Source organism: Carassius auratus, unplaced genomic scaffold (assembly GCF_003368295.1).
Source record: "Carassius auratus strain Wakin unplaced genomic scaffold, ASM336829v1 scaf_tig00214501, whole genome shotgun sequence".
Taxonomy (NCBI): Eukaryota; Metazoa; Chordata; class Actinopteri; order Cypriniformes; family Cyprinidae; genus Carassius; species Carassius auratus.
The window spans coordinates 17058-36957 of record NW_020527681.1 but is presented as its reverse complement, the minus strand read 5'-3'; the positions used below and the strand labels follow the sequence as shown (position 1 = coordinate 36957).

Here is a 19900-nt window from a genome sequence, read left to right as displayed (position 1 = left end):
AATGCATGCCATTTGGTTTCTTTTATACTATGATGAGAGAGCTGTGTTAAGTTAATTACCTTCTAATAGGGCATTTCAGAACATAAGGAAGTACTTCTTTTCTTTTTTATCAAGCTTTTGACTGGAGTGCAGTCAAATAAGTACTTCTATATATTTTTCAAATATTTTCCAAATTACAACTGAACAACATCCATTAATGGAAAATTTCATTGAATAATTATGACAGATTATTTTCGTTTATTGAGTGAACATTTCCTTTAAGGAATAAAAACAGGAGGCTTAAAAGAGGGGCAAGGAGAGAGAGAGAATTGCCGCACTAAAAGCTTTTCTCATCTTGCTAAAGGCTAATGTTATTGCCATGGTGAAGAAATCCCCGGAGCTGATGAAAAAATCGCTGAGGTGAATGTGATGATCCTCTGGGACAATAGGACAAGTCTCAGTCTCTCCATCTCACTCCATCCCGCTTTTTTTCTCTCTCGGATGATGGATTGACAGCCTTGGCGTGGTTTGAGCACTAATTCATCAGTTTTTAGTGAGAGTTTTAGCCGTTAATTGGACTGTTTCTTACCTCATCTCGGAAGCGCGAAACTCTAGTAGTCCTACGCCAACGGTTCAGCTCTTGAATATTAAGTAGTTCGCAATGACGTCGCCGATATCCTTCCAATGGCAAACGAGTCTTTTGTAAACTTTAGTTAAATTATTCTGACGTCGCTCGCTGACCTTCCAATAGCAAAAGCTTGATCTTCAAATATTAATTACGTATTCCTGACCTTGCTTGGTATTCGTCAACCAGCTAATGCATAATTATATGGATCATGAATACTAAGAGGCAAACCTTCACCGGATTGGTAAATTCGCTTCGGAGTTCGACGTTAAATGACATGATCTGGAGAGGTTCACTCCCAACATCCTCATGTGAACCATACGGTCACAATACTTGATTTAATGTGGTGAGTGGCTCTGTATTGCATTACCCTTACGAAAAATAACCATGGTTTTATTATAGTAAAACTGTTAACCCATGTTGTTTAGCGAGTTGATTACCATTCGTATAACCACAGATAAATACCATGGTCAAACTATGGTTAATATAGCAAAACCATTGTTAATTTGTTACCATTGTGTTTTTTTTTTTTTGGGGGGGGGTAATTTGTAGTAAAACCATGGTTAATTATAACGACATTTAAGTTAATCTTTTTTTTTTTTTTTTGTAATAAAGTTGTTGACAGGCTGAACTTTGTGGTATCTACCTATCTATCTATGTCTGCCTATTTGAGAATTATTTTTTTAATTTTCACATTGATCTCTGTTTTAAGTTCAATTTAATGACATATTCCAAATCAATTTTATTTATTTATTTATTTGCTTTGTCAGACGTTGAGGGTTTCTGTGTTGAAACTGTATTGAACAAGATGCAAGTGCAGGGCTTATGGACCCTGATAAATATTAAAATTTGTACTGGAGTGAGTTACAACCCATTTGGAATGTCTGGAACTAGTAAAAGGAAATTTTATACATCTTTTCAGACTCCATCCTTTATGAAAGGGATGCGGTTTAAAGGATTGAATCAGGCTTCCAGAAAAGTTTAAACCATGGAATGAAGTGACTTTGATAGGCCAGACTGCTGCATTTTTATTTTATAAACGTGGTATCAACAGACTGGAATGTTCAGATATACCATTCTGCTCTTGTTAATACTGAAAGTAGGCTTGATCATATAGCTCACCAAATGTTTACAGGATGTGACCCTAACGATAAAATTGTAGCTGATAAAGTGAAACACGTTTGTATTGTTTGCTTACAGTTACAGAAAAAAACAATTTAAAACAATTAGTTTAGTAACAAATATTTTTTTTGTATGCATTATAAGTAAACACTATTTCAATCTTTATAGGCCTACTACAAAATTCCATGAAGTGGTGTGTTACTTGCCATCTCTATTTTTTTAGTGCAACCCAAGAGAGGCATATTGATGACACCCAGAGACTTTTATTATATATATTTAATTTTTAATTTAAAAAATATCCTATCTTAATTAGAAAATATAAAAACACTTATGAAAATTAATTCTGCAACATTAATAAAATGTGACTTTAACACATGCAAAAAATTAAAAATAAATAAATTAAAATAAAACAACTTTTCCTGTCTGTTTCCTCTTAAATGATCTTTGATGTGGGAATATTTTAAAGCTTTATACTCAAATCCAATTATTTATAGCATGTGAGATATATGGAACAATATATACTGATAACATAACAAGAGATTTATAATCCACTGTATTATTTATTTACCAATTTTTCCTTTCAATAAAGGTATGAGACAAAAAGTTTTTTGAATATTTATTTTCTTGCAGAAAATGTCTAACATTCGTTCAGTCATTCAGGGTTGGCTGTAGTTTTCGAAAAAAGAAAGGACACTTTAACTCAGTATCAGGCACGTGCACACATAGACATCAAAGGGGGCTTGAGCACCTGCCCTTTTTATTCCTGGAGAGAAAGTGCCCTTTTTTCTGGGGTGCTTTTTTTTTTTTTTTTTTTTTTTTAAATAATGTATATTCCTGTTTGCGCACAGCTTCCCTGTCAAACAAATATATTTATTGAAGAATAGTATATCTAAATATCAGGTCAGGAGTTCTGAAGCGCTCATTGAGCTGATGATACTGCGCATGTGTGATTCGGTGTGAAGCAGTCTGACTCACAGCTCGTCTGAAACGAACTGGTTCTTTTGGTGATTGATTCTGAACTGATTCTGTGCTTATGTTATAAGCGCGGGTAAACTGAAGGCTTGAATTAAGGGCAGTCATCGCTAATGACATTACATCGAGCGCAAAAGAACCGGTGAACCGTTTTTTTTTTTCAACTTGATCGAATTGTCCGAAAGAACCGCGGTTCACTTGAGCACCTGCTCCTTTGCCCCAAAAGTGCCTTTTGTCAAAGCAAAATTTCCTCGAATTTTTTTTAGTAGTAACATACCTTTTTGTCAACGCCCAATCATTATATTATTACAATTTATTAATAATAATTTAGTCGTAAATAAAATGACCAATATGATGACCTTTCACCTGACCGGGAAAATTCCTCAGGCCGCACGCGCATTTTTAATTGCTCAAAGATATTTTCAACACCACAGCAGCTGGTAACTGGTGTTTCATTCTCAGCGAAGTGATTTTGATGTTTATTTACTTATTATTATTTTACAAGAACGATTTGAAGTGAGAACATACAGATATGTTACTGTGTGTAGCCTGTAGTGTAGAAGTAGCGTGCTGTTTGAGGGAGAAAAGTTTCACAGGCATCGAAGGGTCTGGTCTTTTTTATGTTATTTGACTAAACTTTTATTATATTACAGTACTTATTTATTTTTTAACACGTTGAGTGCCTTAAAAATAATTATCACAACACTGGTTAGGCTTATTCAGGTTTTCTCATTCTCTGAATTATCATTATAAAAATAAAAACAATTCAGGAATTAATTATATAATTATATTTTAAATGTGACGCAAATATATATTTTTTCTACAATAGCAACAGTGCTTTCAACAGCAAGACCACTTTAGCCTGTAAACTCAATAATATCTCTCTGGAAATAAATGTAAAAATATCAGTGTCAATAAAAAATGCATAATATGCCTGACATCAAAGTGCACTGTGAAGGAGATGAATAACAAATGTAGCCTGTCATTTGTTTACATTGCAAAGGTGTTCAATTTTAGACAATAACAACTACAACAGTAATAATAATATTAATCACTATATTCCAGTGGATCCGTTTTTTTTATCTTTTGTATCAATATTTAAGGTGGACTTATTGATTAGGTGCAAGAGTAGTAGTGATGGTTAAAATAATAGATTAATGCTGAAACAGAGAAGAAACAGCCATCAGGTTGGGACAATTTAAGACATTTCAGTTTCTAATCCCAGAGCTATTATTATTTTAAACTTAAAATTGTCTTCTCTATTGTTTCTTTGCATCAAACATTTGCTGCTGTATCAATAACCATCCATATCGATACGTGAATCCGCAAGGAATGCATCACAATATATTGCTGTATTGATATTTTGAACAGCGCCATTTAAAGCCTTGTTCCATGTGCCCCTTTTATACTTTGAGCACCTGCCCCTCCAAAGGTCTCTGAACGGCCCTGCTCAGTATTTATACTACCCTAATAAAACCAGTTCTCGAGCACGTTTGACCCCCAAGGCCCGTTTAGTTTGACTAGTCTGATCATCCCGGGCGATGTTTGTTTGCCCTCGCAGGAACAGGTGGTCCAGAGCGCGGTTCAGTTGGGCACGGGCGCGGTACGCATGTAATGACTGCCAACCGCGCCTTTCCTCTTATCCCTCATCTCATCAGAAGAGCTTATGGTGCATCTAGGGAAGAAAAGAACACTCTTTGGTACAGTAAAGCAAATAAAGCGAATTCAGATTAAAATAAAATTTAATTCTTAGTTATTTGTAGCTTGGCAGGTCATTTTTGACTGGGATCACAAGTGTGATTTGTTAAGTTTTGTACAGAATAAAAATGTCGGCTTTCAAAGTCGTTTAGTGTGTGGTTGTATAAATAATTTAAGAGCAGCATCTGTTGCCAGTCATCCTCACAAAGATTCTTTTTAAGTAAAAATTTGAAACTGACGCTGGTGACCTGCACCTGTTTCCTAATATGTAGGCCTGTTAATTTAAATAACGAATTGACAAATAGAAAAAAACCAACTTAAACATAACATTTTTGTATCCAATTTATTTGATACACCTTAATTATTTTTCATATGTTTGAGGAAACATTTGTACATTTAATAGAATGATGGAATGAAAATTAAAATATACAGATAAATGACTTCTGTTTCGGAATAAATAAATCAGTAGCCCTATCTAATTTTCGTTCAAACTAGTACTCAGGTTTTGTATTTGGACATGTTCTCTTCTATGTGTTATGACTGTTGATATAGGTTGTATTTATATAGTTGAACAGACGTGCATTAGTGACCTGTGGTGAGATAGTCTTTCTACACACCTTCTAACTTTATAGTTCGAGTAGCGTGTTGAAATCTGCAGCAGTATTTAGGAATTTGGTGCTATTGTGAAAGATTTTCATATTTTCATATAACGGGCACGTTGGTCACGGTGACGGAGTGGTAGTTTATTATGCGTCTCCCATTGTGTTCTACGGTTTCTTTTTCAATAGGATCAAATAAAAGAAGGTTGAAACCCGAAAGTGTATTTTTTGAGAAAAACAACCTTCTCGAATCCTTTAATGAAAGTGCACAAATCCCATTCTATCAATCACAAATTAAGAAACTCAAATACGCTCACAGTTTTGCTACTGTTGTTTTCGTGGATATGGTGCAAAACACAAGCCTGAATCAAAAATCTGAAGTCACGGACGATTTTATTTTATTTATTTATTTATTTATTTTGCACATCGGCAAATCAGTAGGCTATGTGAATTCTTGCAATGAGAGTTGCGAATGTTTTCTCACAAGTAGCATCCTATATTCTTGGCTCACAAACACTAGGCCTACCTGAAAGAGAAAGCATCCAAGGAAACAAATATACCGGTTGAATCTGCTGCTATGAGTCTCAAACGCTGTTTTTCGCGCAATCTCCCTTATGCACCACATATCTGTGTGAAATAGGGAGCAAAAGTGATTCGTGTGTCATCATATATTGTGCCCACTATATCCTTAGGGGGGAAAAATATTAGTAATGTTTATAGCTACTCGATCCTGTTCATGCGAAACATTGATATTTAAAACACTTCGATTTGTGATTTAATTTTAAGGCCAGTCTGAAAAATATTTAGGTAATAATCACAAAATTAACTTTATGATATCACCATACATTTCGTCAGCGATTTTAGAACAGTGCACTTTTAAAGACTCTCAATGTAGCCTAATAAAAAGAAGCATGTAACAAAAATATCTAATGGCATGGCTTGTTTACTTATCTGTTAGCCTACACAAGGTAAATTCGGTGGCTTTATCGGGTGAAAGATGTTAGCACGTGTCCAATGGCTCCAGAGACGATGCACAGATGTAGCCTCAATAAATCAAACTACACACTTTAATAGGCTGCATTACTGTCCATCCAGGTTTCGTTTGACGCTGATTTCGACGCGTAGATACCAGTCCAAAATAGTTTATGTGATACGGGAGCTTAAACCGTTAACTATTTGAAGAATATTTCAGAATACCGTTTTAATGACGGTGGCTATATCGTCCATGCTGCAGGTGCATAAAGCGCCGCTAACTCTCGCTTTCGTTTCACGGAAATACATGGGTTGACGGAGTAGTAGCTAAATGTGTAGGTGAAACATCTTAAATACCTTGAGTGCACAGGAACCCCGAGGCATGATTTTTGCTCCAAACATATTTGCTTTAATCGTGGGATGTTTGAAACTCCGAAGATTTCGGCAAAAGGTTTTATTTTCCGCGCAAGATTTTCACTTCACAATGTCCCTTCCAAAATGAATAGCTTGTAAGCCTTTTATGATTGTTAAACTTAAGTTATATCATTGCAAACATTACTCTGTGCTCTAAAAAATTGACATATTATGACATCGTGTCATGCAAGGTCGCTTACGGAATGTTCATATAATGTTAGAAATAGCCTGCGTGTGTGTGTGTGTGTTTGCGTGAGTGTGTGTTTTAGGCAATAGTCAGTGAGTGGACTTTGTCTTTGTACTGTTTACATTTGTTTGTTATATCTTTTACAATTTTAGATATTTTCTTGCTATTTTGTTTAACTGAATCTGAATTAAAGCGATTGTATTATTAGCTACATTAGCAATAAATGGTTAGAACATAAAGAATGGATACGGTACTGTTTATAATATAAATCAAATTTTATAACTGAAATTAAACCAGGGTTAAACATAATTGGCATATCATAAACACCTGGGTTTGTATCTTTCTTTATTACGAGCGCTCTTCTCCGCTCTTTCTCCTGTTTTCCACGGAAAGGCGCGCACCGGCGCACGCGCTTAATTTAAAGACTAACGGTCATTTCGTTTTACTGACTACATTCGTTTAGTGATCTCTTTGTTTAATAATTACTTACAATTTCGAGATAATACAATATTGTGATTTCAGAGAGATTTGACACGTCTAATTAAAGATGATGTTAACCGAGAAGTTTTTGTTTAGGCCCTAGGCCTACTGACCAAAAAAACAAGCACATCATCGTTAATTCAGCGGTAAGAAATTAATGTACTGTTGTCCTAGCCAAAGTCATATAAATGTTATTCATTTTTAATGTATGTTAAATTAAAACGTACATTTAGAATTAAAAATTAAATTTAAACCCAAAATTGTGTCGCAGTCAAGTTGAAATCTTATAGTCAATTAATTGATAGTCTCATTTAATGCTCCTTATGGTTAAATGGGTTCTTGATATTGATATGTGATATTTGATATATTTAATGAAACAATAGTTTAAAACAAGAACTATTAAGGCCCATCCAACTATCTTCCATGCTGCTTATGGGATGTGGGAGTGCTGGGTGATTACTGACGTACAGCAGGGTATATCAGGGTAAAAATGTTAGTAGAACATTATGGGAACCCTCAGATAACTTTATGGGAACCTTATAGGAACGTTCTACTAAGTTAAGAAAACTTTCCTGGCTAACCAACAAGTGAACATTCTTGGGAACCCAAAATTGTTAACTGGGTTCTCTCTTATTTAGTTTAGTTTCAGTTAGATTTTATTCATTGTAATCTCAAATTTGTATTAAGGATGCAAGATATTTTTACCTTTTACAAGTCTCGTTTTTATTTTTGGGATATACTAGATTTTCATTATTCACAGATTATTTATTCAGTTATTTTTTGCATATTGAACATTGTTGCAGCACACCTGTTCCCTGTTTTCCAATTTGTACTTTGTGTTTGGTCAGAGTACATGTTACAAAACATTAGATTATTCTGATTTGGCATTAAACTCCTTTATTATTAATAAACTCTTGAAAACATTTTTGCTGCTTAATAGTTTTGTCATGCACCATTCAAAAGTTTGGGGTAAGGGAGAATGAGTACTTGTATTCAGCTATTGGACGCATTTAATTTAAAATATTACAAAAGATTTTTGTTTAGTTATTTTGAATTTTCTATGCATTAAAGAATCCAAGAAAAAATTATTAAAGTTTCCATAAAAATATTTATCTGTATCTTTGAAAAAAAAAAGGCTAAATATAGCCTTGGTGAGCATAAAAGACTTCACAAAACAAACAAAAAAGTGTCTAAAACATTGAAAGATACCAAACTAATGTATATATTTGCTTTCAAATGTAAACATTTATTATAAGACATAGAAATCATGAACTGTTTGTCCCAACACAGCGGAACAACTGGGAGGTTGGAAGACCCTCTGAAGGAGAATGAACATGGAAAGAAAAAACAGGCATATCGAAAGTAGGAAAATATTTCTAATTGACTATCTTATAAGTAAATGTTCAAGCTTTAATAAGCTTAACTACAATATTTGCAGTGTTTTGCCTTATTTTTTAAACAGATGGTACCAGCATTGAAACACAGTTTGGAACCATGACACTTCAACAGCATAACGACATTCCACAACATAATAATATAAATAGATCTACATCACACAGACAACCACCAATTCAAAATTCAGACCAGTATCTTCAGGACTTCAGAATTGACCAGAAGAATGGTGGCACAGTAGTTGCTCCAAACATACTAGGATCCATAATAGCTGGTGATGTATATGTGGTGAGTGTTAATCTAATATTGTACATTTTGCTGAGTTGCTAATTTAAGATATGGCTTATGTGTATATTGTTATATGTACTGTGTACATTTTGTATGGGTTTTTCTTTTTCAGACACAGGTGTCTCACTTTACCTCAATAAACAACAATGGTAAGAGCGAGAAAAGACATGTCAGACTCTTGCTCAATAAAACTGTTCAATCTTGCGTGCAATACTTCTGTTCATCACATGATATGTCCTGATTTCTAGAAACTCTTCAGAGCGTAAAGAATAAGATAAAAACAAGGATGATGAAGGACTCTGAGAGGATTTTGGAGGGAAGTGCACAACAGTCAGTCTCTCTAAATAAGATCTACACACAACTGTTCATCATCAATGACGAGTCAGACCCCATCAATAGAGAACACGAGATCTGGCAGATTGAGACGACCAATGATTTAAATACATCAGCACAGACAATCATAAACTACAATGAAATTCTTAAACCACCACTGGATGAAAATAGAACCATGAAGACTGTTTTAACAAAAGGAATTGCAGGAATTGGGAAAACGGTCACCGTGCAGAAGTTTGTCCACGACTGGGCAAGTGGAAAAGCCAATCAGGATCTAGAATTTGTTTTCCTCCTCCCGTTCCGAGAGCTAAACTTGCTCGAGGGAAAAAAGAGTCTTTCTGACCTGCTTTGTGACTTTTACCCAGAGTTCAAAAACGCGAGAACTATCTCTGACTGGATCTGCGATAGAAAAGTTCTGTTCATCTTCGATGGGCTGGATGAATATAAAAATGAATTGAGCTTTCAAACCAGCATTTTGTCAGACCTTACTAAAAAAGACACAGTGGATGTCCTCCTAGCAAACCTTCTTAGAGGAAAACTGCTTCCGTCTGCACACCTGTGGATCACCAGCCGGCCTGTGGCAGCTGAACAGCTTCCGTCTGAGATCTTCAGACAGGGGTATGTCACACAGATCAGAGGATTCATAGATGAACAGAAGGACGAGTACTTCACGAGGCAGTTTGAGGATCCAGATCTAACCCAAAAAGTCATCTGTCACCTGAGGACTCACAAGAGCCTGTGGATACTCTGCCACATTCCCCTCTTTTGTTGGATTTCATCGGTTGTTCTGAAAACCATCATTAAAAGTCAAAATAAAGCTAGTGAAATGCCCTCAAATCAGACAGAAATGTATATCCACTATCTGCTCATTCAGACTGGGTTAAGCCACAACAAATATCAAGGCAAAAGTGTGTCACAAGAAGATGCTCTCATAGAGCACAAAGAACTGATTAAGAAACTGGCGGCGTTGGCCTACCGGAAGCTGAAGGAACAGAATGCCATCTTCAGTAAAGAAGACTTGAGGAAATATTATATCACTCCTGACGAAGCTCTTCGATACCCAGGCATCATCACGTATGTCTCCGAGTGCAAGTCTGGATATAACAGGACTAAACTTTTCAGCTTTGTCCATATCAGTGTCCAGGAATTCTTTGCAGCCTTGTTTGTTTTTCATGAATTTCTATCCGGAAATCAAGACCCCCTGGGATTAACTAAAGCTAAAATGGGGCAAAAGTCTAATTTGTCCGATTTTCTCAAGAGCGTGATTGATGTGGCTCTGGAAAGCAAAAATGAACACTTGGATCTTTTTAACTGTTTTCTCTTTGGGATTTCTTGTGATTCCAGCAGACGTATACTTGAGGGACTCCTGCCTCGATCGGAAGACAGTAGTTTAGAAGACCACAAAAAAGTGACCAAGTACATTAAGTCTTTGAGGAGGAAAGATCTGTCCCCTGAGAGATGCTTAAGTCTTGTTCGATGCATCGTGGAGCTCAAGGACAGTTCTTTTTTGCAGATGCCAGATCTTGAAAGCTCACGGACCACGAAGCCCCTGACACTGTTCCAGTGCACGCTTCTGGCTTTCCGGTTTGTGATGTCAGATACAGAGCATGATGAGTTTGTCCTCAGGAAATTCAACATGACTTTAGAAGGATTTCAGAGATTCTCTCCAGCCATCACACGCTTCAGGACGGCTATGTAAGTATTATGAAAACTTCTGTGGAAATATTCAATATATTCTTAGTCAAAGTTAAGTGTGACATACAGTAGTTTACATGTAAAATCACTGAGTTTAAATGCAATACTTACAGGCTCAAAGGAAGTGGCTTTACAGAGAAACACTGTGAAATCCTGATGCCTTTACTGACCTCACCAAACTCTCATCTGACTCATCTTGATCTGAGCCACAATGGTCTGGGAGTGTCTGCACTGAAGCAACTTTCTAGGGCCTTCTGTGATCCCAAATGCCAGATTCAGATGCTGAACCTCAGCCACAATGACCTCCATAGTCAGGACATGGAGCTCATCAGGAACGTGCTTTCAGGATCAAATGTGAATCTGAAAATCCTGGACCTCAGTGACAATCAACTTGGAGATGAAGGAGTGAAAATGATCTCAGCTGGGCTGCAGAGCGCTAACTGTCATCTTGAAGTTCTGAAGTAGGTCAAACTAACTGCAAACATCAGGGTCCAGACAGATGGGTTAAATAAGCATTGTTAAATGAACGATAGATGCTGTAAGGGGTTAAGAATATCATTCAAGAATATCATTCCTTGGCCTGATGATCGGAACCAAAATCAGATTTTGCTTTATAGACTTTCAGGCTGTCATATTAAAGAAGGAGTTTTGAAGTTGCTGTCATCTTTGAAAGCAAGTCTGAGAGAGCTGGACCTGCAGTATAATGACCTTGAAAACATCATGGAAAAGAAAGTTTGTCTACGGAAATATAAGCTGCCCTCACTGAGGTAATGTAGCTTTTATCTTCTATTGGTTCACGTCGAAGGTTAGATTGAACATCCACTGGATCCTATCAAACTTGTAGTGAGGACTTTGATTCTTCCTGAGTGAATTGTTCACTGTCGTGTTCAAGTATACTTCCTTTAGGGTTACACAAGCACTGAAGGTGGCGTCTAATGTAAATTAGTGAATGCATTGTGAAATGAGAGACTATCTATTTGTGCTTCAATAAATGTGCAATGTACATATTAACTGTTACTAACCCTAACTCTCACTAGAATTTACACTGGAGGAGTCTGCAGTCACCAGCCAGGACTGTACCAATGTGAGTTTAATCATGGATCATCACAAAGATTTGTAGCAGTTATATCACCCGGCAGCCCAAGACTGGTTGCCCACTGAAGCTAAGCAGGGTAGAGCCTGTTCTTTACCTGAATGGGAGACCTCCTGGGAAAACTAGGTTGCTGTTGGAAGAGGTGTTAGTGAGGCCAGCAGGGTGTGGTCTGTGTGGGTCCTAACGCCCCAGTGTAGTGACGGGGACACTATACTGACAAAAAGCACCGTCTCTGCAACGTTAAACCGAGGTCCTGACTCTCTGGGGTCATTAAAAATCCCAGGATGTCCATCGAAAAAGAGTAGGTGTGTAACCTACTTCTGGCCAAATTCGCTTCCAAATTCATGGCCTCCTAACCATCCCCATATCTGCTAATTGGCTTCTTCACTCTGTCTCCTCTCCACCAAGAGTGTGTGTGGTGGGCGTCCTGGTGCGATATGGCTGCCGTCACATCATCCAGGTGGATGCTGCACACAGGTGGTGGATGAGGAGATTCCCCTCTTCTATGTAAAGCACTTTGACTGCCTAGAAAAGCACTAAATTAATGTAAGGAATTATTATTATTATTAAGATTGTAGGTTAAAATGTAGATGAAGTGTATTTGTAGTTGCTGTAACTACTTTACCATTTTTAACACCTTAATTTTCCATTCATTTTAAATGGTCTTGTGGAGTAATAGATGGATTTATAGAAATGTAAAACTGTGTTTTACATTTATTCATTTACATGTGCTCATAAAAACCTGGCCGTATTAAAATATTGAAAGAATTACCAAAATGCTGTTTAAAGTAGCTTTAGATGATATATTGCATGTGACTCCCCTAAAGTGTTTTTTACGTCATCTACACACAATATTCTGCTAATGCTAATTGTAGATATTTATGCTGAGAATTTCTGATAAGTCTCACTTTGTTTTTAGATGCTGTCCCGCTCACCTTTGACCCTCAGACGGCTAACAAGTACCTCTATCTGAACGAGGACAATACTGTAGCGGTTCGTAAGAGGGAGAAGCAGCAGCTTCCTGCTAATGACGAAAGATTTGACAAGTGTAACCAGGTCCTGTGCTGCCAGCCGCTGTCAGGACGCTGTTTCTTCACTGCGGATGTGATCGGAGCAGGTGTGCACATAGGTGTGGCCTGTAAGGGAATCAAGAGGAAGGGTGCGAATGACACCGTATGTCTGGGACGTAATAAGATGTCGTGGTGTTTATGTTGCTCAAAAAATGTATGCGTGGCTCATGACAAAAAGACTGAATCACTAACTAAACCACTTCAAACAGAGTCAGCCAGAAAACTCGGTGTGTTCCTGGACCAGGAGGCTGCTTCTATTTCCTTCTATAGGATGAGCCCGGAGCCCGAACTCTTGTACATGTTTGATGCAGATTTTCCTGAGGACCAGGAACTTTATGCTGCGTTCAGTATTCAGGAACCAGACAGCTCAGTCTGTTTACAGCAATCATCACTATAACTACAAGTAGTAACTGTTACAGTTACAATTTGTGGTCCAGACATGATGACTCAAATTAGGAGATGTTTGCTATTATTGTTGAAGGCGTGGATCCCAGAATCATCATGGCCTTCATAAAAAGTATATTTTTTGTGATTATTGATTAAGTTGTTAATCAGTATGTAAACTTATATATTGTTAGTGAGTTGAATACAATTATTATTTACCATGTACTAGTTATAGTCACTAAGATCAACCATGTTATTGGAATGTGTTTTCTCTTGTTTGGGAGCTTCTTCCTTTGCTTACTCCTCTTTACTCCTCTCAGGTTAAAGGTCTCTGCATGCAAACGAATATATGCTTTTAACTTAAATTTTTTCGCTATTTCAGCCAATCAGAGTCATTTTACCTAAATAATGAGTACTTAGGTTAGAGTATAATTGCTGTTATATTAAGAATGTATGCAGAGCGGCCTACAAACTTATTTTTACTGGAGTACTGAACCTGACTTCTGCTGATAAGACTGCAAACTATTTTTCTTCAGTAATTTTGTCTTCAATTGACTTCATCTCTGACTCTTGGTCTTCATTAATCATACCTGAACTGGGGTTTAACTGTAAATTCCCCTACACTGATTAAGTAAACAGACTTGCGGTATTCACCTAGCAGACCTAGTAACCTAGACCTAGGAACCAGCTAATAAAACAACCTAGAAGCACCAGAAAGTATTGAAACATCACCAATGATAATCAGCAAACCCAAAAACTCCAGAAGTCTTTACTATATAATAATATATATATAATCAATACCAGGGGTGACTCTAGGATTTTCTTAGCTCAAGTATGCGAGCCTTTTTGCAACATGCACTGTTATATGTTTAAGTTGTAATACATATACATTAAAATAATACACTGTAATGTGTATTAAAAGTTACATTTTAAAATGAAAATGCCAACATGATCGTTTTATAAAGTAGGGCTGGCTATGTGATCATATTTGTTCATGTCTTCATTTTCGCTGGAGGAAACGCGTCTACACAAACTGTCCTGAACAGAAAATGGCTCGATAGCGCCACCTGTACGTAGCACCCTTACCACCTGAAAAGGGGAGATACAAATGTGTATAAAATGAGCACAGGACAAGAGCTGCTTTCTCACTGCCAGAATCTGTTGTCTGAGCAACAGAAGTGTTTTAAACAGTTTCTCCAATAACTAATCAATAAAAATAAACTTAGTTATTCAATATACCTGGAATACATTCTTTTATATATCAAGCAGTTTCAGACCTGATCTGGCCCGCATGGATTTCACGCAGGCCAAATGTGGGCCGGATCTGGGCCAAAATTGCTTGCTATCTGGGTTTGTGATGAATGAAGCTGTTTTTTACAACATCAATTTACATATATGAATTATACAAGTACTTCAGTGTTTAATACACATTTTAACACATTTTTAATGTCTTTAAGATCTCACAGCATTTCAAGTACACAATTTCACCTTAATGAAGGATATATTCACTTTAACCGAACATTTTTAACACTCACATTGTGTCAACTCGATTTAATGTGTGTGAAGTTATATATTTTCCCATACACATTTTTTACTTAACTAACCAGGGATTTATATTTCAAATACGGGAACGTATATAAACAGTTTAATACATTTTTAGAACGCAAATTTATAATTGTTTTGTAATTCTCAAAAAAAAAAAATATACATTACATTAATCTTTTCTCTAATATATGCAGTAATTTTATAACCCAGTTTTCTCCATTACTAGCATGTGATGGCTAGCACATTACATTTAGTCATTCTGCAGACGCTGTCATCCAAAGTGACTTACTGTACAATTGGGGGATACATAAAGTGATTCTTCTTCAAAAGGAAAACAGACACAGGAAGTACATGTAATATCATATTTTAGCCATTGTTTAAATAAGTACAAGCTAGAAAAATATATATATTTTTTTTTACGATTAAGTCAAGTAGCTTCAAAAGAGATGGGTTTTTAGCTTTTACTAATATTATTAGTAAAACCCTTAAAGCAACATAAGTGTCTACAGTCAAGTTTATTTACTGAAAAAAAAAAACAATATTCAACATACAGGTTCTTTAGCATAACCACCAGAACTATTCATGGACTGTTTCAAAAAACTCAGCAGGAAGTTCCCCAGGAACAGGGCCATGTAATAAAACACTGAAGATACAGAAACACAGATACAGTATATTATAAGCATGATTTTCAAATGTTCAAAATAAACACCAACTGAGCACACTGTTTATTAAAGCGATAGTTCACCCAAAAATTTAAATTTGATGTTTATCTGGTTATCCCCAGGGCAGCCGAGATTTAGGTGACTTTGTTTCTTCAGTAGAACACAAATTATGATTTTTAGCTTCAGCCGTTGCAGTCTCTCAGTCGTACAATGCATGGCAACAGAATCTATCAGAGAGAAAAAAAACAAAAACATGCACAGACAAATCCAAATTAAACCCTGTGGCTCGTGACAATACATTGATGTGTAAAGACACACAACGATCAGTCTGTGCAAAAAACTGAACAGTATTTATATAGTTTGTTTTACCTCTGATTCACACAATGTCTGAAATGTTAGAACTCTTCTGAACCGGCAGCCGGCATCTTCTTCTTCTTACTTTAGGGCGGATCACAGACTTATAAGTGCATTACCGCCAACCATCTCTCAAATGGACCATTAATACTCTATCTACAATCTCAAACAGGAGTCCATAGCATTTGTGGCAGTAATGAACTGCCCTGCCATCTGCCATAAAGCAAGAAGAAGAAGAAGACGCAGGCTACTGTGAAGCACGCTCACAAGAGTTCTAACAGTTTAGACATTGTGTGAATCAGAGGTTAAAATCCCAGATATAAATACTGTTCAGTTTTTTGCACAGACCAATCGTTTTGAGTCTTTATACATCAATGTATCGTCACGAGCCGCATGGTTTAATATGGATTTGTCTCTGCATGTTTTTTATTTATTTCTCTCATAGATTCTGTTACCATTTGCCAAGCATTGTACGACTGAGAGACTGCAACAGCTGAAGCTAAAAATGTTCGTTTGTGATCTACTGAAGAAACAAACTCACCTACATCTTGGATGCTCTGGGGGTAAGCAGATAAACATCACATTTTCATTTGTGGGTGGACTATCCCTTTAACACTGTAATACAAATGAATTTGTTATTTAGCAAGACAGTCACAAGGCTAGTGTTGGCTGCTCTGTTGTGAAAAAAACAGATCAGCTCTTTCTCAAGTCTGGGCAGGATAATTATAGGAAAATTAATTTTACAGTTTCTGACAAATTGTGTCTCTTTGTCCTGATATATGTCTGTAATAGCCCCAGTAGAGATGTGATTAAAGTATTCAGTTAAAACAGATACAACATTGCCATCCAGTCAAAGAAAAGAGACCACATAAATGATATTACAGATATGTAAAAGCATATCAAAAAATATATCAGGATCCAGCAACAAAAAGCTTAACACTTGCTATATACAACAATTACTCTGGTACCTTTTTTTTAATCAATGCTGCATATACATAATGCAAATTAATTCAATGCAGTCACAGTTTTTATAAAAATGGCATTAAAATCATGATAATGTTGTACCAAGTTTTGTTTATAAAATTTCTTTGTTCATGATCTTAGAGTACTGAGACACAGCATCATATGTGTCAGAGATCTGTCATAGCCACTGCAGTCTGTTAGATTGTCAGATCATCATTTGTGCATAATGTTTTTCACTCCATCAGATTACTGTAAGAAAATGGAGAAACAATCAGACAGAAAAACACAAAGCAACAGAGTTGATGAGAGCTACACACTGTGAAAACTAAAGGAGGTGGAAGGAATAATTAGAGAATAAAGTCAAATATAGAAGAGTAAAATGTTCACATTACTTTGAGTTTTCCTTTTAACTTTTCACAAAAGTGATGATCATTCTATAAAACAACATCTCCTTTCCTCACTGCAACCATTATCCAGTGAATTTTCTCCGAGAATTTGGTCTTGATTAATTTACTTCATTAGTGAAAAAAGTCTAATTAAAGAGATCGCCAAGATGACATTCATAGTGTTCAGAACAGCCCAGAAAGTATACAATTTGAAATTTTGGTAAGCCAGGTAATTTAATTAGAAAATTATATCACTACTTACTGGTGCATTGGGATTTATATATGAACCTTGAACACAAAAACAGTCATAAGGGTCAATTTTTCAAAATTGACATTTATAAATCATATGAAAGCTGAATAAATAAGCTTTCCATTGAAAGATTGTTAGGAAAGGACAATATTCGGCTGAGATACAACTTTTTTAAAATCTGAAATCCGAGGGCGTAAAAAAATCTAGATATTGAGGAATTGCCTTTAAAGTTGTCCAAAAAAAGTTCTTAGCAAGGCTAATCAAATCAAACTACTAATCAAAAAGTTTTCATATATTTACAGTAGGAAATTAACAAAATATCCTCATGGAACATGATCTTTACTTAATATCCTAATGATTTTTGTCATAAAAGAAAATCAAAATTTTGACCCATACAATGTATTTTTGGCTGTTGCTACAAATATACCCCAGAGACTTAAGACCAGGGTCCAGGGTCACAAATGCTATTGTCATGTTTTGCTGCAAGAGAGCAATTGCACGTAAATGTCATTTGCAGGAATGTAACATGACTATTGTATAAAGTAAGCTTTATCTTCACGAACACTGTGAAAGTCAAAAGCAGTCACAACAATGACAGTACAATCACCTACAGCTGCGTACAGTATGAGAAACACGACTAATCATGTGTCATCATTTTCAAATTCCTCCATTTTCACAGTCCACTCTATAAAGCTATAAAAAAAATTCTAACTATAAAAATTCATGTAAATCTCAAATGGAGGCAATAAGAGAAATAAGTTTGAACTTTACATTATTTTAGACCAAGAATAGTTTCAATACTAACCTCGTTTCTTTTTCATTATGAAATAGATCACACCTAGTACAATCACGACCACCACTATAACAAGTGGTAGCACTGCAGCAAGCACTACAGTATGTGATTCCTGGTAGAGTTCTGTAAGGGACAAAGACAGCTTTGAAATGAACATGAACTTCCAGGAGCAAACAAAAGTGTAAACCACAGGTGATTTTATGTGACAGTCGCATTAAAGACAGTATGTCGATATCTGTATATGTAAGTTGTATCTGAAATGTGATGTTCATGCTTTTTTATGACTTCTGTTTATAATCATTGCAATGTAAGTGAAGCCAATTCACACAAAATTTAACACATCACCAGTAAAAAGAGTGTAAAAGCACCACTGACATACCTGAACATGTGTGACAGAGTTGAGTTGAGTCCAGATGTTGAGTCTGGTTGCTGATGGGATTGTTGAGCACACAGCTGTAGCTGTTTTTATCCTGATATTCCACCTCCAGAGGTAGAGAGAGACTGATGCTGAGATCAGACACACTGATGCTGGACAATAAACTGTTTCCTTTGTACCAGGAGAGAGTCACATGACCCACATTCACCACTGAACACACCAATGAACAATTCTGCTCTGAGGATGAGGATGATGAAGAACATTGTGAAGAGTTACTGCTGATGACAGGAACAGGTAAAGAACCTGAAAAACAAATACATCTCTCTATATATGTATGTGTGTAAATATATATATATATATATATATATATATATATATATATATATATATATATATATATATATATATAAAACAACAATAATTCAGATGACCATTATCTGATTTATAACTTGCTTACTGTAGACAATAGCGCCAAAACATTTGATTGTTTCAAAGTTTCCGCTTCTGTAGCTTGTAAATTCGTAATGTCCAGTGTCATTTTTGCTGCTATTCCTGATGATGAGCGATCCAGTCTGACAATCAAGCTTAAACCTCTCTCCTACTGTCTTATTATCGCATGCATTTGTTTTCTCATCTCTGAATGTAGCACTGCATAGATGTTTATTCTCAAACCTCCACTGTATCACATCATTTGGCTGTAGTTTATTAGAATCAGGGTTAAAGGTCACAGAATCTCCCTCCATCACTGAAATTCTCTTAGTATTTCTCGGACCTGCAGAACACAATTCCAGTGGAAACTTTTATAACACTTAAAAATAGTCTTTGTGCAAGTCCTTTACTTTATTTGAGAACTTTGCTAATGTTCAGTTGTGATGTCACTCACATGCTTGTTGCGATTCCTCCAGGGACAAGAAGATATAACCTACAATGTTCAAAAGACAGACAAAAATCAGAGTTACAACATATAAATACTTAATGATCGAAATCCTATCACGAGTTGTTAATAGGGGTATAACGATAGGCTACACGTATTCGAATTGAACCTTTCGTTTTGGTACGCATACAAACCGAACGATTCGTTGGACTAATCTAATCCAAAAATCGCGCTGCAAGGATAAGTGTTGCTTTCACCAACGGAAATTATGACTAAATATCGTCGCCAACAAACATTTATCATGTGACGAAAACAAGACGAGACACAACGTAAATCCTGGTAATGTGACGATAATTAAATGTAAAATGCAATATTGTTAACGAATAAAAATGAG

General features: G+C 36.1%; 1 protein-coding gene and 1 long non-coding RNA gene across 2 annotated transcripts; one reads left to right on the top strand and one right to left on the bottom strand.

Moving 5' to 3' along the window:
- Window positions 1-864: 864 nt before the first annotated feature.
- Window positions 865-14463, top strand: LOC113092166 (NACHT, LRR and PYD domains-containing protein 3-like). Its single transcript, XM_026257781.1, has 9 exons — window positions 865-950; window positions 8339-8410; window positions 8511-8728; window positions 8841-8877; window positions 8977-10756; window positions 10870-11217; window positions 11374-11523; window positions 11794-11840; window positions 12769-14463. Exons 2-9 carry the CDS (start codon window positions 8377-8379, stop codon window positions 13314-13316), a joined length of 3162 nt encoding a protein of 1053 aa, XP_026113566.1. The 5' UTR covers window positions 865-950; window positions 8339-8376; the 3' UTR covers window positions 13317-14463.
- Window positions 14464-16251: 1788 nt separating this feature from the next.
- LOC113092169 (uncharacterized) lies at window positions 16252-18685 on the bottom strand. Its single transcript, XR_003287529.1, has 4 exons — window positions 18636-18685; window positions 18269-18379; window positions 17476-17501; window positions 16252-17076 (listed from the first exon to the last, which is right to left on the bottom strand). It is a non-coding gene; the product is annotated as an uncharacterized LOC113092169 (long non-coding RNA).
- Window positions 18686-19900: the final 1215 nt, after the last annotated feature.